We start from the raw sequence: 20,725 nt of genomic DNA on the forward strand, positions 1-20,725 counted from the left end.
TGACCTTATACATTTGATTTAAGAAAGGGGCAAATGTTTGATTTTATGTCACCCTGTGGCAGAGCTTCAGCTAACGCACATGGGGCATCAGCGTGTTGCCATGGCAACAACTGCTTTCTTTTTCCGCTAGAGGGAAGAGGCCATCCATTCCCGTTTATGCCTCCCACCTTTAATCAAGGGGCTTTCGTAAGCTGCGAGTGTCACTCACTTTATTGCGAGTGAGACTTGGTAATTATTAGTTGCTGGTTAGGGGCTGTTTGGGATGCAACCTTCATAAAGGGGCTTAGGGTATGGGTGATTATTGGGACTGGGCCTCTCTCTCCTCAGTCTCCCTTTGTTATCTCCTCTCACACCTGCAAATTATCAACTAATCAGGCCAGGTCTACTGTTTGTCCATTTACACTCCCAGTATTTAAACTCCTATTTTGCTCCCACTCCCTACTTTGTTTTCTGTTCAACATTTTTTCATTAAAAGCTAAAGATGTCTTCCTGCCCCTGCTTCCCTTCATCTTGGTCCAAAACAATACTGCAGCGTGACAGAATAGGCAAAATACTGCATGAATCATTTAAGTTACTACAATATTTCAGTTTGTTTATATGTCCTCGCAGTGCAAGTGGTGAGCCATAACCACCCACATCAAAAAGCAGGCTTGACTAAAACTGTATTGTAAAACTTAATGCCATTAAATTCCTATTCTAACAACTTAAAATTGCATTTATAATTAGATTTTAAAAAAAAATCTATATGAACAAAACCAAAAATAAAAACTTAATGACAGTTTAACATAGAGGTGCCTGTAATTAAAGCCATTTTATTTACAGTACTGAGCCCTGATAGTAGTGGTTGGCTGTGTTTACTCACTTGTATAGTTTTGTGTCGTCTGTGCAGTACTCTCATAACCCATTACACCAACAGTAACCACAGACACTTCGTAAATGGTTCCTGATGCAAGGTTTTCCAGTTCAAACCAGTTGTTTGAAGTTGAGTGGGATCCACTGAGAGAGGTCACAGTGAAGTTGTACTGAGCATGGTCCATGTCAGCTGGAAGCGACCAGGTCAGGTTGATGAAGTTGATGCCCTTGGAGTCCACCATGATGGTGCCAGGGGGGGTAGGAACTAAGGAGAGGAATAAATCAAGTTGTATACAGTATTAAAAAAAAGATTGATGTTAGGAAAAAACAAACAAAAAACAAACAATCATAGTTTCAACATTCAAGATACTCACAAGTTGCATTGGAAACTATTGCTTCTTTACTCTCCTTAGATCCACTTTTTGTTATCACCTTAACATCGTAAATCACTCCTGGTTTTAAATTAGGAAAAAGGTGATGAGTCTCATTCTTCTCTGCCTTGTCCACTAAGGCTTTTTCATTGTAAAGTTCTATAATGTAGGATGAAACTCCTCCATGTGGTTTTATCCAGTTCACTGACATGCTGTTGGTGGTTCCTATGGCTGACATGTCTGTGACCATCCCGGGAACTGAAAGAAAAAATGATAAACTTGACCGGCTTGCAGGCAAGACTAAAAAACATTCATTTAATCTGAACTTTCATACAACAGATTGGACAGACTACAAAGTATAGATGCGGAATGATATTAAAATCAAATGCACATGTAAAGTCTGATTCTCCTTTAAAAATCTGCTAACAGTGCTATGAAATGTAGCAGTCTTAAATTTTTATAATTAAAGTTTTAATTGATTTGGAGAAGTTTAAGCCTAAAAACAATTGTCTTTAGTTGAGTTTTTTTAGTTGAAGCTAATAAAAATCAGGCAAAGCTAAATTGTAGAAGACATGCTTTTACTCAGCAAGGTATCCTGTGGATATTGTAGGCTTCAGTATCAGTTCCATAAAAGAAAATACTAAAAAAATGAAATACAACATATTTTATCTGCCTTCTACATAATTTGGTTGCATAGAAACAGAACTTTAAAAATTCTTTTCTCTAAATTGTTTTCCCTATTTGTTCAGTCAATCAAAAAACTAAACTGGGACCTGAGAGATCCGCCATCATCACCTACTGCTTGCAAAGTTTTTAGCTAAATTTTTTAAATAACATCAGTTAACTTTTTTCTTACAAACAGTTTTATGATTTTTATTTTTTGTGACATATTTTCGGCTGCACAGCGGACAGTGGGTAGCACTGATGCCTTGCAGCAAGAAGGTTCGGGGTTCAATTCCTGGCCCGGGGTCTTTCTTCATAGAGTTAAGATGTTCTCCCTGAGTATGTGTGGGTTCTCTCCGGGTACTCTGGCTTCCTTCCACAGTCCAAAAAACATGACTGTTAGGTTAACTGCTTTCTCTAAATTCTCCTGTGTGTGTGTGTGAATGGTTGTTAGTCCTGTTTGTCTCTGTGTTGCCCTCCACCCTGGACTAGCGACCTGTCCAGGGTGTACCCCGCCTCTTGCCCATTAACAGCTAGAGGTTGGCACCAGCATCCCTCACGACCCCAACAGGGATAAGCGTGACAGAAAATGGATATATAGTTTCCCATTTCTTTTCCACTCTTGTTTTTGTATATATATGAATCTCATGTTTGTTGATCTTCAGTTTCACTGTAATCACAACGGATACATTTGAATGCAGCTCAAAGTGCTTTAGATTATTCTTCTTTTGTTCGTTTTTATACCTGCACCAGTACATCTGTTCATTTTTTGGTGTATTTGTTTCCCTTCGCTGTATGCTGTCTATGTTACTTAATATTTATAGATATTTACATTATTTTTGCTTTAGCAAGACTTTTGGTAAAGCAAAAGACCTCTGTCTCTTCTCCTAAATGTAAAAAACGTTCTTTGAGTGAATAATCCATTAGTACGAGTTGAATGGTTTTATGAGACTATTACAAAAAAAAAAGAATTGATTGAAGGAAAAAAAAAAAAAAAAAAAAAAAAAAACAGAGCACCTAGGAAACTACTGACTATGATTGCTTTAAAATGTTTTTTTTTAGAAGTCAGCCTCCTTGGAAACACGGATCAGCTTAAACAGATTTCTTAAACATTGAAATACTATTCCTACATAATAAATATTTTGAAAATTTTAATACATACTTGTAGTATCTAAAATGCTTGCTGGTGTGGATTTGACCTCTTCCTGAACTGTGTATACTTTAAATGTGTAGTTGGTTCCAGGGGTCAGATTGTCGAAGGGGAAGGTCTCATTAGGTGTCGAGTAATTGGAAACTAGTCCGCTGTCATGAAATGCTTCAACCAGATAGGAGTAGGAAGCCTTGTGATCTGTTTGCCTGGTCCATGTCAGCTGGATGAACGTGGTGTTCACAAAGCTTGCATTCAGGTTGGTCACAGCTTTTGGCACTAATGCAGGAAAAGCAAAGAATTATAGTAGTTTAAAGGCAGAAGTAAACATTTTATCTGAAATCAGAGAGCAATAGTCCCCAAAATCCTTACTTGTGTAACTGGACACCTCCACTGGAGAAGATTCAGAATCTGAGTCAACAATTGTTCTGATGCTGATGTTGTAATTGGAACCTGGCTCCAGACCAAAAACATCATAACTGGTGTTTGTGGTATTCCCTATATCAGTGCAATTTCCCGAGCTTTCACAGGTCTCTACTGAGTAAAGATAGTAATCCTTTAAGCCGTCTGGGTGGGACCAGGTCACCCTTATGGAGGTTGTATTAATGGGTCTGGCCATTGCATTCTGCACTGGGTTAGGCACTGAACAAATAAAGAGGAAAAAAGAAACAGCATTTATTTAAATTTGAAATAAATGTGTAATTCTAAGGGTATAATTAAGTCCCTCAGAAAAAAACAACATATTTATTAAAATGCAATATTTACTCATACAACTGTATTGGTAAAGCTGGTGTATAATATAATACGGTACTCCTGATAATAATGGGAAGCTCTTATCTAACATAAATGAAATTTTTTCTTGACCATTCCAGTTCCAAACAGCTTTAACTGATATGAAACCAGAAAAAGTGACCCAAAGGAGACATTCTGGTCTTTTTTTATACCTTTTTTTTTTTTTTTTTACTTTGTAATCTACTTTAATAGCTGAGTTTCCTGTATTCCCTGAATTTGTTTTTAACCCACTGATGAACCTATGAACCTACAATTTACTAAAAAGCATTTACAATTCTAATCCTAACTTTTTAGTATTTGCACAATCTAAATTACACACATTATATTAGACGCGGATGGGTGAGCAAGAATAATTATTGTGGTATGACTTGGCTGCTAGAGTTTGCTTTGCTAATGGAAAGGATCCTACATCAGCACCTGCTGCTTACTGAAAGGATGTAAAAGACACAAGCTTTTCACATTCAATTTTTGTGCATTATATCTCAAGAGCTGGATATATCCTTCACTCCAGGTAACTATGCATAAGATCGCTGACCTAAGAAACTTACAAGTATAAGCAGAAAGAATGACAGGTATGCTTTTTCGCTCTTCTGGTCCAATGGTTGTTAAGTTTATGATGTATAAGGTTCCAGACTGAAGACCATCAATATTCTTCTCTGTGGAGCTCTGATTGATTTCATTCTTATCAACTTCTGAAGCCTGGTAGGTGATTAAATAGCTAATGCCAGGAGCATTATCCATATTTTTTGGAGGCAACCACTTCAACATCAAAGAAGAGTTTGTTTTGCTGATATTTGCATTCTGAGGGGGTGTAGGATCTAAAAAGTAAATATAGCACATATGCAAACAAATTAGGCACCAGTTGTTTGATATCAAAAATTTATATATATATATATATATATATATATATATGCACTTCGTCATCATAATTAATTAATTAATTGCATGAAATTAATTGAACCCGGTATGATGGAAAAGAAACATATCTAAAACATACAACACAGTGGGTCCTATGGACCGGGGTTGGAAACACTGTTTTTTTATTAAGCAACCTTTTAATACAATTGCATCTGCAAGTATAATTCACATCAATATCTATTCCATGCAGATGGCATATTTAGTAAATGTGATAACATGTCAAAGATATCTAACTTACATGTGGCAACTGGCAACTGGTCAGAGGTATTGTTGAAGTCTCCAGCTACAGAAGTGACTGTGATAATAAAGACTCTTCCAGGGTCTAAATCAGAGAAAGTTTCTACTGTGGTATTTGTTTCCTTGGACTTTTTATAGCCTGTGTCTCCATTTGAGATGTTCACTATATATTTGTCAACTCTTCCTTTAGGCAATGTCCAGCGGATGGTTATGTAGTTAACATGTATTGGTCCAGTCGTCAGGTTCTCAGGTTTTACAGGCCCTGTTAAGGGAAATATAACAATTTAGTGGATTAATACTCTTTTTTCATAATAACAGAACAGACAACAGCCTGTTCCTGTTAATGCAGTTGAAGAAAGTTTTGTCCATGTAAACAGGGGTCTGTCAAAGGACATCAGAGAGCACCCTGACTTTAAAAACACCATAAAAAGCTATAATTATAACACAAATGGTAACTAAAATAACGCTTAATTCAACCTCACTTATGTCTAAGAACAAGTTAAAAAGAGCTTTAGAAGAACTATTTTGTGATTGAAAGTTCTTTTTTTTTTTAGTTTTTGTGACACTAGTGGTTTGGTTTTTCGCCAGTAGGCTGACAGGAAAGGGGGTGTGAGAGAAGAGAGACATGCGGCAAAGGACCACAGGTCGGGTTTGAACCTGGGTCGGCCGCGTTGAAGACTAAGACCTTTGTACATAGGTCGTGTTTTATTTATTAAGTGACCGCCTGCACGCCCGTTATTGAAAGTTCAAAGGTAAAAATTAATTTAATACAAACTAACACCTTATTATAGGTAATAGGTAATTAGATATGGATATGGTTAATTTCACATATCTAAATGGAAGAGTGTTGCATCATGACTTTGATATCCTAAATGAGTGAAATATTATGTTTTACAATTACCCATTTTGTGAACCTCACCCATTAGTTCAAGCTACTTCTATTTAATTCAGTTTTCAATTCATTTGATTTATATAGCACATGTCATATTAAGGGACTTTAGAGACCATTAGTTGACTAAAACTCTGTAACTAAATTAAATAAAAAAACTCAATCCAGAAGGTAGAACGTTGAAACATCCAGTGTCCTCCATGTTTTTTTGTGTTCCAGTCATCAGAATCTGGTATGCAGGACCAAGGACACATCAAAGATCTATGTGATTTGGGTGTCAAAATCCTTGTAGATAAAAATATAGCTGGTTTATAGGTTCATTTGATCTGCAGACAACTTGTAGAATAAGATTACATAGGAAATACTTCCCATGAAAAAGAAAATGCTGTAGGACTAATAAGATCAGTTCACTAAGGTAGGCCTACTCTGCTGTGCTGTATAGCTCTGACTTCACATCATGGAAGGATATAAAAAGACACCTCTATGTATGTCTTTGCATATTTTCTCTTTTATCTCATTTATATTCCTGTTTCATGTTGGAATCCCTTTTAAAATGCAACATGCAAATGTTTTTATCTGTTTTATCTTTATCTTTTATCTTATCAGTACTTATTTATTTCATATTCCACACCAGGAATCAGATCATTGATATTTATCATTGTGTCATTCACAATTGATTCCAGTGTTTTATTTCTATCACTCCATTGTATATAATACAAGGAGCTATCTCCCTCTGGTTTACTCCATTTAAGAGACATAGAGGAAGTTGTAATTTCTGCGAAATTCAGAGTACGGACCACCTTTGGCTCTGTAAGTGAAAAATAGCAGTGTACTGAACAGAAAACATACATTGTCTTTGCATTCAGTTCAACTCAATAACAAAAAAAAATGGTCCCAAGGGGAATCAATTGTTGTTCAAACTCTCTTAGTAGTTTCTTTAATGAGTTGTTGTGAATTTTACTGGCGGTAGGCTGGAAGGATCTCCTGTGGCCTGTCTCCTAGTAGTGCCTCCAGCTTCTGAACACAACGCTGACAGACAACCCAAACCTTCATGCCACAGCTTGCACTGATGCGTCATCCTGGATGAGCGGCACCACTTGAGCCACATGATGGGTTGTATAGTCCATCTCATGCTACCACGAGTGTGAAAGCACCACCAACATTTAAAAGTGACCAAAACATCAGCCAGAAAGCATAGGCACTGAGAAGTGGTTGGTGGTCCCCACCTGCAGAACCACTCCTTTATTGAGTGTGTCTTGATAATTACCAATAATTTTCACCTATTGTCTAATCCATTTGCACACCAGCACTTGAAATTGATTTTAATCAGTGTTGCTTCCTAAAGTGCATAAAGTTTCACAACATATTATGGTGTAACATGTGTGGGCACTGAATAACACAATGCAGGAAAGACTTACTTGTGTACCGGGATACAGAAGCACTGGCTCCTTCAGTTTGATTATCAGCAGCTACAGCAGTGACATTTACGTCATACTTCACACCAGGAGTCAGGTTAGTAATATTAACTTCTGTTTCTGATGAATTCAGCATCTTAATCCCATCAATCCACTTTACTTTATAGTAGGAGCTGTTTCCCAAAGGTTTAGTCCAGATCAGAGATATAGAGTCAGTTGTGACTTCAGTCACATTAAGATTGCGGACAATCTCTGGTTCTGTGAGCAGCAACAGCAATGCATTAAAATGATACATTAATCATACTGTAAACTTTGAGACTAAGACAGAAGAGAGTTCATAAGTCATGCTGTGTTACTGAATTCAATCCAAACACAGATGGAAGGCATTTAGAATGAAAGTAAAGGGTATTTAAGAATAAAAGGACATCCAACAAATTTTAGAAGAAATAACAAATAATCAATTTTAGGAAGAAATGACCAAACAGGACACAAATAAGAGATGACTACTCGTAAACTAATGCGAAAACATGTGAAGAAAATGCTGTATGAACAGTGGAGGACTGGAGATTGCTAAGACTAAAGGCTAAGACTAATTTAGTATGCGAGTGTGTGTATAAATGGGTGAATACCTGAATGTGGTGTAAAGAGATTTGGTCAAGTCTCAAGTCTAAATTGAAAAAGCGCTATATAAGGCCATTTACCATTATAATGTTTATCATCTATATAAGAGAGAGTACTGGGTAATGAAAAGACCAAAAGACTGAATCCCTTTAGTCATAGTAAAGTAGGTCACTACAAATCTAATTAAAATAAAACAAAAAAAATCAAAGCACCTACTGTCTTTCTACTCATTAGTCATCAAGAATCAGTGTGTTGTCTTACTTGTGTAGCGGGATACAGAGGCAATGGATCCTTGAGTAAGCTTATCAGCAGCTACAGCAGTGACATTTATGTCATACTTCACACCAGCAGTCAGGTTAGTAATAGTAAGTTCTGTTTCAGCTGAATTCAACGTCTTATTCCCATCAATCCACTCTACTTTATAGAAGGAGCTGCTTCCCAAAGGTTCAGTCCAGCTCAGAGATATAGAGTCAGTAGTGACTTCAGTCACAGTAAGATTGCGGACCATCTCTGGTTCTTTATGTGAAAAATAAAAGTACTATTAAGGCATATATCCTAATATCATATATCTTATGACTTTAACAACAGAGAGCCTTATTGCTATATAGAGTTGTTACATGAACTAAGCTGGGGGTGGGGAATATTGAAAAACAACAATGACATAACTTAAAATTCTTTACATCATTACACCTACTGTTTATCTACTCATTAGTCATCAAGAATCAGTGTGTTGTCTTACTTGTGTAGGAAAATACAAAGACACTGGCTCCTTCAGTATGATAATCAGCAGCTACAGCAGTGACATTTATTTCATACTTTGTACCAGCAGTCAGGTTAGTGATAGTAAGTTCAGTTTCAGTTGAATTCAGCGTCTTATTCCCATTAATCCACTCTACTTTATAAAAGGAGCTGCTTCCCAAAGGTTTAGTCCATTTTAGAGATATAGAGTCAGTAGTGACTTCAGTCACAGTAAGATTGCGGACCATCTCTGGTTCTTTAAATGAAAAATAAAAGTAAATTCCTGGTATAAAGTTTAAGGCCTTAACAGCAAAGTCCTATTGCTACTTAATGCCATAAGCTCAATCCTTGCACAAGTTGAAGGTGGGCAGATAATGGTTACAGTATTTAGGAGTATAAAGACATCCAACAAAAGCAAAAACTAAACAAGGAAATAATCAAGGGAAAAATTATAGGACATAAAAACTGCCAGAAAACTAAATTGATATAAAAATAAGAAAAAAATATAAACTAACAAAACATCATACAAAGTATAAGAAACTGAGAACTGGACTGACTCACAAAAAACTGAAGTCCTAAAGATAATCGCACCTAATGCCTTTGAACATCTCAATTTTTAGGTATCAGTGTGTTTTCTTTATCTGATGTAGGAGAAACTTACTGATGTAGGAAAATACAGAAGCACTGGCTCCTTCAGTTTGATTATCAGCAGCTACAGCAGTGACATTTACGTCATACTTCACACCAGGAGTCAGGTTAGTAATATTAACTTCTGTTTCTGATGAATTCAGCATCTTAATCCCATCAATCCACTTTACTTTATAGTAGGAGCTGTTTCCCAAAGGTTTAGTCCAGATCAGAGATATAGAGTCAGTTGTGACTTCAGTCACATTAAGATTGCGGACAATCTCTGGTTCTGTGAGCAGCAACAGCAATGCATTAAAATGATACATTAATCATACTGTAAACTTTGAGACTAAGACAGAAGAGAGTTCATAAGTCATGCTGTGTTACTGAATTCAATCCAAACACAGATGGAAGGCATTTAGAATGAAAGTAAAGGGTATTTAAGAATAAAAGGACATCCAACAAATTTTAGAAGAAATAACAAATAATCAATTTTAGGAAGAAATGACCAAACAGAACACAAATAAGAGATGACTACTCGTAAACTAATGCGAAAACATGTGAAGAAAATGCTGTATGAACAGTGGAGGACTGGAGATTGCTAAGACTAAAGGCTAAGACTAATTTAGTATGCGAGTGTGTGTATAAATGGGTGAATAACTGAATGTGGTGTAAAGAGATTTGGTCAAGTCTCAAGTCTAAATTGAAAAAGCGCTATATAAGGCCATTTACCATTATAATGTTTATCATCTATATAAGAGAGAGTACTGGGTAATGAAAAGACCAAAAGACTGAATCCCTTTAGTCATAGTAAAGTAGGTCACTACAAATCTAATTAAAATAAAACAAAAAAAATCAAAGCACCTACTGTCTTTCTACTCATTAGTCATCAAGAATCAGTGTGTTGTCTTACTTGTGTAGCGGGATACAGAGGCAATGGATCCTTGAGTAAGATAATCAGCAGCTACAGCAGTGACATAAATGTCATACTTTGTACCAGCAGTCAGGTTAGTAATAGTAAGTTCTGTTTCAGCTGAATTCAACGTCTTATTCCCATCAATCCACTCTACTTTATAGAAGGAGCTGCTTCCCAAAGGTTCAGTCCAGCTCAGAGATATAGAGTCAGTAGTGACTTCAGTCACAGTAAGATTGCGGACCATCTCTGGTTCTTTATGTGAAAAATAAAAGTACTATTAAGGCATATATCCTAATATCATATATCTTATGACTTTAACAACAGAGAGCCTTATTGCTATATAGAGTTGTTACATGAACTAAGCTGGGGGTGGGGAATATTGAAAAACAACAATGACATAACTTAAAATTCTTTACATCATTACACCTACTGTTTATCTACTCATTAGTCATCAAGAATCAGTGTGTTGTCTTACTTGTGTAGGAAAATACAAAGACACTGGCTCCTTCAGTATGATAATCAGCAGCTACAGCAGTGACATTTATTTCATACTTTGTACCAGCAGTCAGGTTAGTGATAGTAAGTTCAGTTTCAGTTGAATTCAGCGTCTTATTCCCATTAATCCACTCTACTTTATAAAAGGAGCTGCTTCCCAAAGGTTTAGTCCATTTTAGAGATATAGAGTCAGTAGTGACTTCAGTCACAGTAAGATTGCGGACCATCTCTGGTTCTTTAAATGAAAAATAAAAGTAAATTCCTGGTATAAAGTTTAAGGCCTTAACAGCAAAGTCCTATTGCTACTTAATGCCATAAGCTCAATCCTTGCACAAGTTGAAGGTGGGCAGATAATGGTTACAGTATTTAGGAGTATAAAGACATCCAACAAAAGCAAAAACTAAACAAGGAAATAATCAAGGGAAAAATTATAGGACATAAAAACTGCCAGAAAACTAAATTGATATAAAAATAAGAAAAAAATATAAACTAACAAAACATCATACAAAGTATAAGAAACTGAGAACTGGACTGACTCACAAAAAACTGAAGTCCTAAAGATAATTGCACCTAATGCCTTTGAACATCTCAATTTTTAGGTATCAGTGTGTTTTCTTTATCTGATGTAGGAGAAACTTACTGATGTAGGAAAATACAGAAGCACTGGCTCCTTCAGTGCTATTATCAGCCGCTACAGCAGTGACATTTACGTCATACTTCACACCAGGAGTCAGGTTAGTAATATTAACTTCTGTTTCTGATGAATTCAGCATCTTAATCCCATCAATCCACTTTACTTTATAGTAGGAGCTGTTTCCCAAAGGTTTAGTCCAGATCAGAGATATAGAGTCAGTTGTGACTTCAGTCACATTAAGATTGCGGACAATCTCTGGTTCTGTGAGCAGTAACAGCAATGCATTAAAATGATACATTAATCATACTGTAAACTTTGAGACTAAGACAGAAGAGAGTTCATAAGTCATGCTGTGTTACTGAATTCAATCCAAACACAGATGGAAGGCATTTAGAATGAAAGTAAAGGGTATTTAAGAATAAAAGGACATCCAACAAATTTTAGAAGAAATAACAAATAATCAATTTTAGGAAGAAATGACCAAACAGGACACAAATAAGAGATGACTACTCGTAAACTAATGCGAAAACATGTGAAGAAAATGCTGTATGTACAGTGGAGGACTGGAGATTGCTAAGACTAAAGGCTAAGACTAATTTAGTATGCGAGTGTGTGTATAAATGGGTGAATACCTGAATGTGGTGTAAAGAGATTTGGTCAAGTCTCAAGTCTAAATTGAAAAAGCGCTATATAAGGCCATTTACCATTATAATGTTTATCATCTATATAAGAGAGAGTACTGGGTAATGAAAAGACCAAAAGACTGAATCCCTTTAGTCATAGTAAAGTAGGTCACTACAAATCTAATTAAAATAAAACAAAAAAAATCAAAGCACCTACTGTCTTTCTACTCATTAGTCATCAAGAATCAGTGTGTTGTCTTACTTGTGTAGCGGGATACAGAGGCAATGGATCCTTGAGTAAGATTATCAGCAGCTACAGCAGTGACATTTATGTCATACTTCACACCAGCAGTCAGGTTAGTAATAGTAAGTTCTGTTTCAGCTGAATTCAACGTCTTATTCCCATCAATCCACTCTACTTTATAGAAGGAGCTGCTTCCCAAAGGTTCAGTCCAGCTCAGAGATATAGAGTCAGTAGTGACTTCAGTCACAGAAAGATTGCAGACCATCTCTGGTTCTTTATGTGAAAAATACATGTAAATTCATGGTATAAAGTTTCAGGCCTTAACAGCAGAATCCTATTGCTACTTAATGACATAGAGCTCAACACTGACACAAGTTGAAGGTCTGCATATCATACGAAGGTTTGTTTAAGAGTATTAAGACATCCAACAAAAGCAAAAACTAAACAAGGAAAGAACCGGGTCAAAAACCAGTGAGACATAAAAAATGTCAGAAAACTAACAAAACATCAAAGTATAAGAAACAGAGAATTGTAGTGACTCACAAAAACTGAAGTCCTAAAGTTAATCGCACTTACTGTCTTTGCACATGTCCGTTTTTTTAGGTATCAGTGTGTTTTCTTTATCTGATGTAGGAGAAACTTACTTGTGTAGGAAGATACAAAGGCACTGGCTCCTTCAGAACGATTGTCAGCAGCTACAGCACTGACATTTATGTCATACTTCACACCAGCAGTCAGGTTAGTAATAGTAAGTTCTGTTTCAGTTGATTTCAGCGTATTATTCCCATCAATCCACTCTACTTTATAGAAGGAGCTGCTTCCCAAAGGTTTAGTCCATTTTAGAGATATTGAGTCAATAGTGACTTCAGTCACAGAAAGATTGCGGACCATCTCTGGTTCTTTAAATGAAAAATACATGTAAATTCATGGTATAAAGTTTCAGGCCTTAACAGCAGAATCCTATTGCTACTTAATGACATAGAGCTCAACACTGACACAAGTTGAAGGTCTGCATATCATACGAAGGTTTGTTTAAGAGTATTAAGACATCCAACAAAAGCAAAAACTAAACAAGGAAAGAACCGAGTCAAAAACCAGTGAGACATAAAAAATGTCAGAAAACTAACAAAACATCAAAGTATAAGAAACAGAGAATTGTAGTGACTCACAAAAACTGAAGTCCTAAAGTTAATCGCACTTACTGTCTTTGCACATGTCCGTTTTTTTAGGTATCAGTGTGTTTTCTTTATCTGATGTAGGAGAAACTTACTTGTGTAGGAAGATACAAAGGCACTGGCTCCTTCAGTATTATCAGCAGCTACAGCAGTGACATTTATGTCATACTTCACACCAGCAGTCAGGTTAGTAATAGTAAGTTCTGTTTCAGCTGATTTCAGCGTCTTATTCCCATCAATCCACTCTACTTTATAGAAGGAGCTGCTTCCCAAAGGTTTAGTCCATTTCAGAGATATAGAGTCAGTAGTGACTTCAGTCACAGAAAGATTGCGGACAATCTCTGGTTCTTTAAATGAAAAATACATGTAAATTCATGGTATAAAGTTTCAGGCCTTAAAAGCAGAATCCTATTGCTACTTAATGACATAAAGCTCAACACTAACACAAGTTGAAGGTCTGCATATCATACGGAGGTTTGTTTAAGAGTATTAAGACATCCAACAAAAGCAAAAACTAAACAAGGAAAGAACCGAGTCAAAAACCAGAGAGACATAAACAATGTCAGAAAACTAACAAAACATCAAACAAAGTATAAGAAACAGAATTGTAGTGACTCACAAAAACTGAAGTCCTAAAGTTAATCACACCTACTTTTTTTGCACATGTCAGTTGTTTTAGGTATCAGTGTGTTTTCTTTATCTGATGTAGGAGAAACTTACTTGTGTAGGAAGATACAAAGGCACTGGCTCCTTCAGTATTATCAGCAGCTACAGCAGTGACATTTATGTCATACTTCACACCAGCAGTCAGGTTAGTGATAGTAAGTTCTGTTTCAGTTGAATTTAGCGTATTATTCCCATCAATCCACTCTACTTTATAGTACGAGCTGCTTCCCAAAGGTTTAGTCCATTTCAGAGATATAGAGTCAGTAGCGACTTCAGTCACAGAAAGATTGCGGACCATCTCTGGTTCTTTAAATGAAAAATACATGTAAATTCATGGTATAAAGTTTCAGGCCTTAACAGCAGAGTCATATTGCTACTTAATGCCATTAAGCTCGACACTAACACAAGTTGAAGGTCTGCATATCATACGAAGGTTTGTTTAAGAGTATAAAGACATCCAACAAAAGCAAAAACTAAACAAGGAAAGAACCGAGTCAAAAACCAGTGAGACATAAACAATGTCAGAAAACTAACAAAACATCATACAAAGTATAAGAAACAGAGAATTGTAGTGACTCACAAAAACTGAAGTCCTAAAGTTAATCACACTTACTGTCTTTGCACATGTCTGTTTTTTTAGGTATCATTGTGTTTTCTTTATCTGATGTAGGAGAAACTTACTTGTGTAGGAAGATACAAAGACACTGGCTCCTTCAGTATTATCAGCAGCTACAGCAGTGACATTTATGTCATATTTTGTACCAGCAGTCAGGTTAGTAATAGTAAGTTCTGTTTCAGCTGATTTCAGCGTCTTATTCCCATCAATCAACTCTACTTTATAGAAGGAGCTGCTTCCCAAAGGTTTAGTCCATTTCAGAGATATTGAGTCAGTTGTGACTTCAGTCACAGAAAGATTGCGGACAATCTCTGGTTCTTTAAATGAGAAATAAAATTACATTAATGGTAGAAATCAATAAAACAGTTACGTTTTGAATTAAACATCATATTGCCATCAGTCCATTCCACTTCATAGAATGAGCTTTTTCCTAATGGTTTAATCCAGGTCAGAGATGTAGAATGATTTGACAAGTATTTAATCTGCAGAAACAGGCAAATAGAAAGGAATGAGAGTTGACAAGCATTACTGTGCCATTTACTGGCCAGGAGGATTTCAAATGGTTGCTATAACCTTTAAAATCTCATCACTACTTTCTTTTTTTAACATAAGTCTGTTTCTTTATCTCTGCAGACAGGCATCATAACTGGTAACGTTCTTTCCTACAGATATGATATTAAGTCTCCTTTGCTGCCAATATAATTGATCACTCTACAGAAAGAGATGAGGAAAGAAAGATGGTTGTTTCCTGGTTTAAAAAAAAATCATTTTTAAATTGAATGGTATTTCATTTTTAAATTCTATCCATCCATTCATCCACACATTCCATCCACCCAACCACCCATCCATCCATTCATTCCATCCATTCACTCCATCCATACACCCACCCATCCATCCATCCATACACCCACCCACCCACCCATCCATCCATCCATCCATCCATCCATCCATCCATCCATCCATCCATCCATCCATCCATCCATCCATACAGGTGCTGGTCATAAAATTAGAATATCATGAAAAAGTAGATTGATTTCAGTAATTCCATTTAAAAAGTGAAACTTGTATATTATATTCATACATTACATACAAACTCATATATTTCAGATGTTTATTTTGTTTAATTTTGATGATTACAAATGACAACAAATGAAAATCTCAAATTCATCATATCAGAAAATTAGAATATTACTGAAGACCAATAAAAACAAAGGATTTATAGAAATGTTGGCCAACTGAAAAGTATGAACATGAAAAGTATGAGCATGTACAGCACTCAGTATTTAGTTGGGCCTCCTTTGGCCTGTATTACTGCAGCAATGCGGCGTGGCATGGAGTCGATCAGTCTGTGGCACTGCTCAGGTGTTATGATAGCCCAGGTTGCTCTAATAGTGGCTTTTAGCTCTTCTGAATTGTTGGGTCTGGTGTATTGCATCTTCTTCTTCACAATACCCCATAGATTTTCTATGGGGTTAAGGTCAGGAGAGTTTGCTGGCCAATTAAGAACAGGGATACCATGGTCCTTCAACCAGGTACTGGTAGCTTTGGCACTGTGTGCAGGTGCCAAGTCCTGTTGGAAAATGAAATCTGCATCTCCAAAAAGTTGGTCAGCTGCAGGAAGCATGAAGTGCTCTAAAACTTCCTGGTATGTGGCTGCGTTGACCCTGGACCTCAGAAAACACAATGGACCAACACCAGCAGATGACATGGCACCCCAAACCATCACTGACTGTGGAAACTTTACACTGGACTTCAAGCAACGTGGATGAAGTGCCTCTCTTCTTTTCCTCCAGACTCTGGGACCTTGATTTCCAAAGGAAATACAAAATTTACTTTCATCAGAGAACATGACTTTGGACCACTCACCAGCAGTCCAGTCCTGTTTCTCTTTAGACGCTTCTGACGCTGTCTGTGGTTCAAGAGTGGCTTGACACAAGGAATGCGACAGTAGAAACCCATGTCTTTCATACGTCTGTGTGTGGTGGTTCTTGAAGCACTCACTCCAGCTGCAGTCCACTCTTTGTGAATCTCCCCCACATTTTTGAATGGGTTTTGTTTCACAATCCTCTCCAGGGTGCGGTTATCTCTCTTGCTTGTACACTTTTTTCGACCACATCTTTTCCTTCCCTTCGCCTCTCTATTAATGTGCTTGGACACTGAGCTCTGTGAACAGCCAGCCTCTTTAGCGATGACCTTTTGTGTCTTGCCCTCCTTGTGCAAGGTGTCGATGGTCGTCTTTTGGACAACTGTCAAGTCAGCAGTCTTCCCCATGATTGTGTAGCCTATAGAACTAGACTGAAAGACCATTTAAAGGCTTTTGCAGGTGGTTTGAGTTAATTAGCTGATTAGAGTGTGGCACCAGGGGCCATCAATTTTGAACCTTTTCACAATATTCTAATTTTCTGATATGATGAATTTGAGATTTTCATTTGTTGTCATTTGTAATCATCAAAATTAAACAAAATAAACATCTGAAATATATGAGTTTGTATGTAATGTATGAATATAATATACAAGTTTCACTTTTTAAATGGAATTACTGAAATCAATCTACTTTTTCATGATATTCTAATTTTATGACCAGCACCTGTATAGTTAATCTATAGTTACTGTATACTGCTTGCCAGATATCAGTTAAGTTGTGGTCAGAAATGTTCTAGATACATTTTTGTTATCCTTTTTTCTCCACCTGTCCATTGACCTCTATAGAAACAGCTGCTTCTTTGTGGTTAAGTCCATTTCACAAACACAGATAATGTGGTTTTATGAATGAAACCAATATCTGTGATTATATCAGGCTCTGTGAAATTAAAAAGATTACGATACACACCCCCTCGAAAAAAAAAGAAAAAGAACAATAACAACAAAAACAGTAAGCTCCTTAATCCAAATGATGATCTTACTTGTAAACTGACACACCATGCTCTGATCACTTTCCATTATTCCTCCAGCTACTGCTGTGACATTAAAACAGTAATGCTCCCCAGGATTCAGCTCATTAATGGTCACATGTGTCTCAGTTCTATTCAAGGTTTCAGTTTTCCACTTTACTCTAAAAACCAGCGATTCACCCGCTGGTTGTATATTCCAGTTCAGAGACACAGAGGTGGTTGTCACACCAGTGACATTAAGACCGACGACTGCTTCAGGTTCTGTTAGTAACAGACAGCAATGTAAGCAAGCAAATAGTCAATTGTTATGCAAATATCACCTTTCACATTATGACTTTGAAATGATATATTATCAGTCAAAAACAATATTCCATTGTATTCATATCTCGACTTCCTTGCACTCAGTTAAAAACAAATAAAAAGTTTGACTTACTTGTATAGATTTCCTTAGTGGCATGCTTTCCTTCTGTATGATCATGAGACGCAACTGCAGTTACATTTATGGTATACAGGGTCCCAGAATTTAGAGCTGTGATGATTTCTATGGTTTTATTCACAGTCTTATTTCTGACATCATTTCCATCGGTCCAGTATAATCTGTAGTGGGAATCCGCTGTTGGGCTCCAGCTCACTTTCACAGAGGATATTGTGATCTCTGACACTGTGAGATTCAACACTTCTTCAGGTCCTGTAAACCAAACACACTTATTAAACAAATAATTCTTAAGATTACAGATATAAAGCATCGTAGCAATATAGCACAATCTGCATTTGGGCTATGCACTCAGAATTATAGCATTGTTAAAAAAACAAACAAAAAAAAAAAAACAGTACATTTTAATTCTTTGCCTTCTTTATATCATGACACTTAGAAAATAATGCTTTACATACAAACTTTAAAATTTAACGTGATAAAGGTAGCATCAAATGTTAAAACACACCCCTATTCGTAGTTGGTTGAGCTGTACTAGTTGTAGTTGCAGTTGTTGTGGTTGTAGTTGCTGTGGTTGTAGTTTCAGTTGTTGTGGTTGAAGTTGCCGCTGCTGTGGTGGTAGTTGAGGCTATTGTGGTGGTGGTTCCTTCTGTAGATATTTTTTTAAGATAATAAAAGACAAAAGAGGAGTAGAAGAAGGGATGCATCCATTAAAAAAGCTCAACAGAATCACCTCAGCTATTGTCCTTGGTGATATGAATACAACTAATAAATTAAAACTTGATAATGTGTTTTATGGGAAATTTTCTTAAATTCATTTTCAAAGAAAATGGGAAAAAAAAATAAAAGCAAGACGTGTAAAAAAAATGTTCGCTTACCATTCTGTGAGTGAATGTTCTGTAATAAAAGACAGAAAACACATGTATTGAAGAAATTTAAACCAGGAGGGGGCAGCATTTAGCTATAGACAGACACCATCAATTTTTTACCTTTACAGAGAGCTACATAACTTTACAACTGATGAGGTAAATAATAAAAAATAAAAAAATTAAGAACTAACACAGATTAATTTATCAGTTTTTTCTTCATCACATTTTCTTAACTGTATATCCCCTACTTAAATATGAACACTCAAAGGGTCCTCAATATGTCTAAAACTCAGATCCAAAACACGCGGATAGTGACCTCCCTCAACTTTTCTGTTCTGATTTATTTGAAGGCATTACTTATTTACTCCTGTCTCAGTCTTTCTTGTATATTTATGGTATAAAATTGGACTTACTTAAACCCTACTCTTTATGGAGTGGTCTTTCAATCACAATGTATTTGGCATTACATTCCATATTTCATATTTTCAATCAAATATGACTAATTATGCTTCAGAACATTTGTAGAATTGTTTTGCATCAATTGCATTATGTAAAATCAACTTAATAATATATTTATTCATATTGGAAAAAAGAATATAATCAGGATAAAGACAAATTATTATTTTTTTATTTAAATCTTCATTTTGTTAAGTTGCAGCTGTTAGTGGTTAAATAAATATACCAATATGTGAAAAATACTTTAAAATAATTAATGTCAGCACAAAGAATACCAGGAATTCAAATTTCCATCCCACACATATTTATATACAGCAAGAATTTGGGATACATTTTTTTCTAGCATATTTCTGGTTATTAATTAGACTTTTTTTATTATTATTCTTGAACCTTTGTGAGGTTGACCATCACATTTTTCTATTTAAATCTTGGCACAATCTTAGTGGGAAAACTGGTATGTGCTGGTAATCAGTTACCTATAAATTAATCAAACATTACCTAGACTAAACCAGGAAACATTTCTAATTTGAAGAATATCTAGCACAGAGGTACACTTGTCTTTACAGTTTGATGTTTCTTTTAAAAAATAGATTTAGCAATTTAATTTAAATTAATAAATTAAGTTTATAGAATTACAGCTATAGCTTTTTTCTAAACAAAAATCCCAAAACAAATAATTTCAATCTTTCTTTGAGGCCAAAAATTCTATTTGTTATCTTAATAAATAATAATAAGAATAATAATAATTTAACTTTATTGATCTCACACTGGAGAAATTTACCTCTGCATTTAACCCATCCCCTTAGGCAGCAGTGGGCTGCCATTGTGCGACGCCCGGGGAGCAGTGTGGGGTTAAGGGTCATGCTCAGGGACCAAGAGTGCAGGCTGTGGAGATCAAACCGGGTACTTGCAACCTTCTCAGAGCACTGCTCTAACCACTAGGCCAACACTCCCCACACTTGTGTCACAGCTTTAAAACTGCAGCTTCGCACAACCCCGTTTTCAATTCACCTCTAGATTTACTCTGGTCTGAAGGAATAACACATTGGTCTGATTCAATATTACTTATTAGCTCAAATTCAAACAAGCCTTCTTGACTGTTTGCTCCTCAGCTGATCATTAAACACATGGCATCATCGCAAAAACCTGCATCATGCATCCCACACAAAGAATGCAAAGAAGGGTGAATGATTAGCCTACAGCACAGATAGATGTTATGGCATTAAAGTTAATACTTTTCAGTGAATAAGCTCATTTGGAAATATGCCAGCCTGAGAGATGATGTTTCATATTTCATAAAAAAAATGTAACAGTTGAGAGTTAAATTAAAATATTGCTGGTCATGCCTAAGCTGGATTAAAGTGTAAAAAACAGAAGTGACTAAAAAATACGCATAGACATAAATACACTATATTGCCAAAAGTATTTGCTCACCTG

The 20,725-nt window shown here is 36.1% G+C and overlaps 1 protein-coding gene across 1 annotated transcript in view; it reads right to left on the reverse strand.

Moving 5' to 3' along the window:
* Positions 1 to 20,725, reverse strand: part of ptprja (protein tyrosine phosphatase receptor type Ja) — a 59,158-nt gene that overhangs the window by 13,288 nt on the left and 25,145 nt on the right. Inside the window, exons 2-23 of the mRNA XM_038305592.1 lie at positions 18,842 to 18,860; positions 18,472 to 18,612; positions 17,964 to 18,218; positions 17,543 to 17,791; positions 14,705 to 14,956; positions 14,078 to 14,329; positions 13,453 to 13,704; positions 12,827 to 13,081; positions 12,201 to 12,455; positions 11,322 to 11,576; positions 10,662 to 10,916; positions 10,184 to 10,438; positions 9,305 to 9,559; positions 8,645 to 8,899; positions 8,167 to 8,421; positions 7,288 to 7,542; positions 4,982 to 5,242; positions 4,374 to 4,643; positions 3,406 to 3,675; positions 3,049 to 3,312; positions 1,227 to 1,481; positions 863 to 1,117 (exon numbers count right to left, since the gene is read on the reverse strand). Of these exons, the coding sequence (XP_038161520.1) occupies positions 863 to 1,117; positions 1,227 to 1,481; positions 3,049 to 3,312; positions 3,406 to 3,675; positions 4,374 to 4,643; positions 4,982 to 5,242; positions 7,288 to 7,542; positions 8,167 to 8,421; positions 8,645 to 8,899; positions 9,305 to 9,559; positions 10,184 to 10,438; positions 10,662 to 10,916; positions 11,322 to 11,576; positions 12,201 to 12,455; positions 12,827 to 13,081; positions 13,453 to 13,704; positions 14,078 to 14,329; positions 14,705 to 14,956; positions 17,543 to 17,791; positions 17,964 to 18,218; positions 18,472 to 18,612; positions 18,842 to 18,860 (5,290 nt within the window). The remainder of the gene's footprint in view (positions 1 to 862; positions 1,118 to 1,226; positions 1,482 to 3,048; positions 3,313 to 3,405; positions 3,676 to 4,373; positions 4,644 to 4,981; positions 5,243 to 7,287; positions 7,543 to 8,166; positions 8,422 to 8,644; positions 8,900 to 9,304; positions 9,560 to 10,183; positions 10,439 to 10,661; positions 10,917 to 11,321; positions 11,577 to 12,200; positions 12,456 to 12,826; positions 13,082 to 13,452; positions 13,705 to 14,077; positions 14,330 to 14,704; positions 14,957 to 17,542; positions 17,792 to 17,963; positions 18,219 to 18,471; positions 18,613 to 18,841; positions 18,861 to 20,725) is intronic.

This window comes from Cyprinodon tularosa, unplaced genomic scaffold (genome assembly GCF_016077235.1).
Source record: "Cyprinodon tularosa strain WSP-4 unplaced genomic scaffold, ASM1607723v1 ctg56, whole genome shotgun sequence".
In the NCBI taxonomy this organism is placed as follows: Eukaryota; Metazoa; Chordata; class Actinopteri; order Cyprinodontiformes; family Cyprinodontidae; genus Cyprinodon; species Cyprinodon tularosa.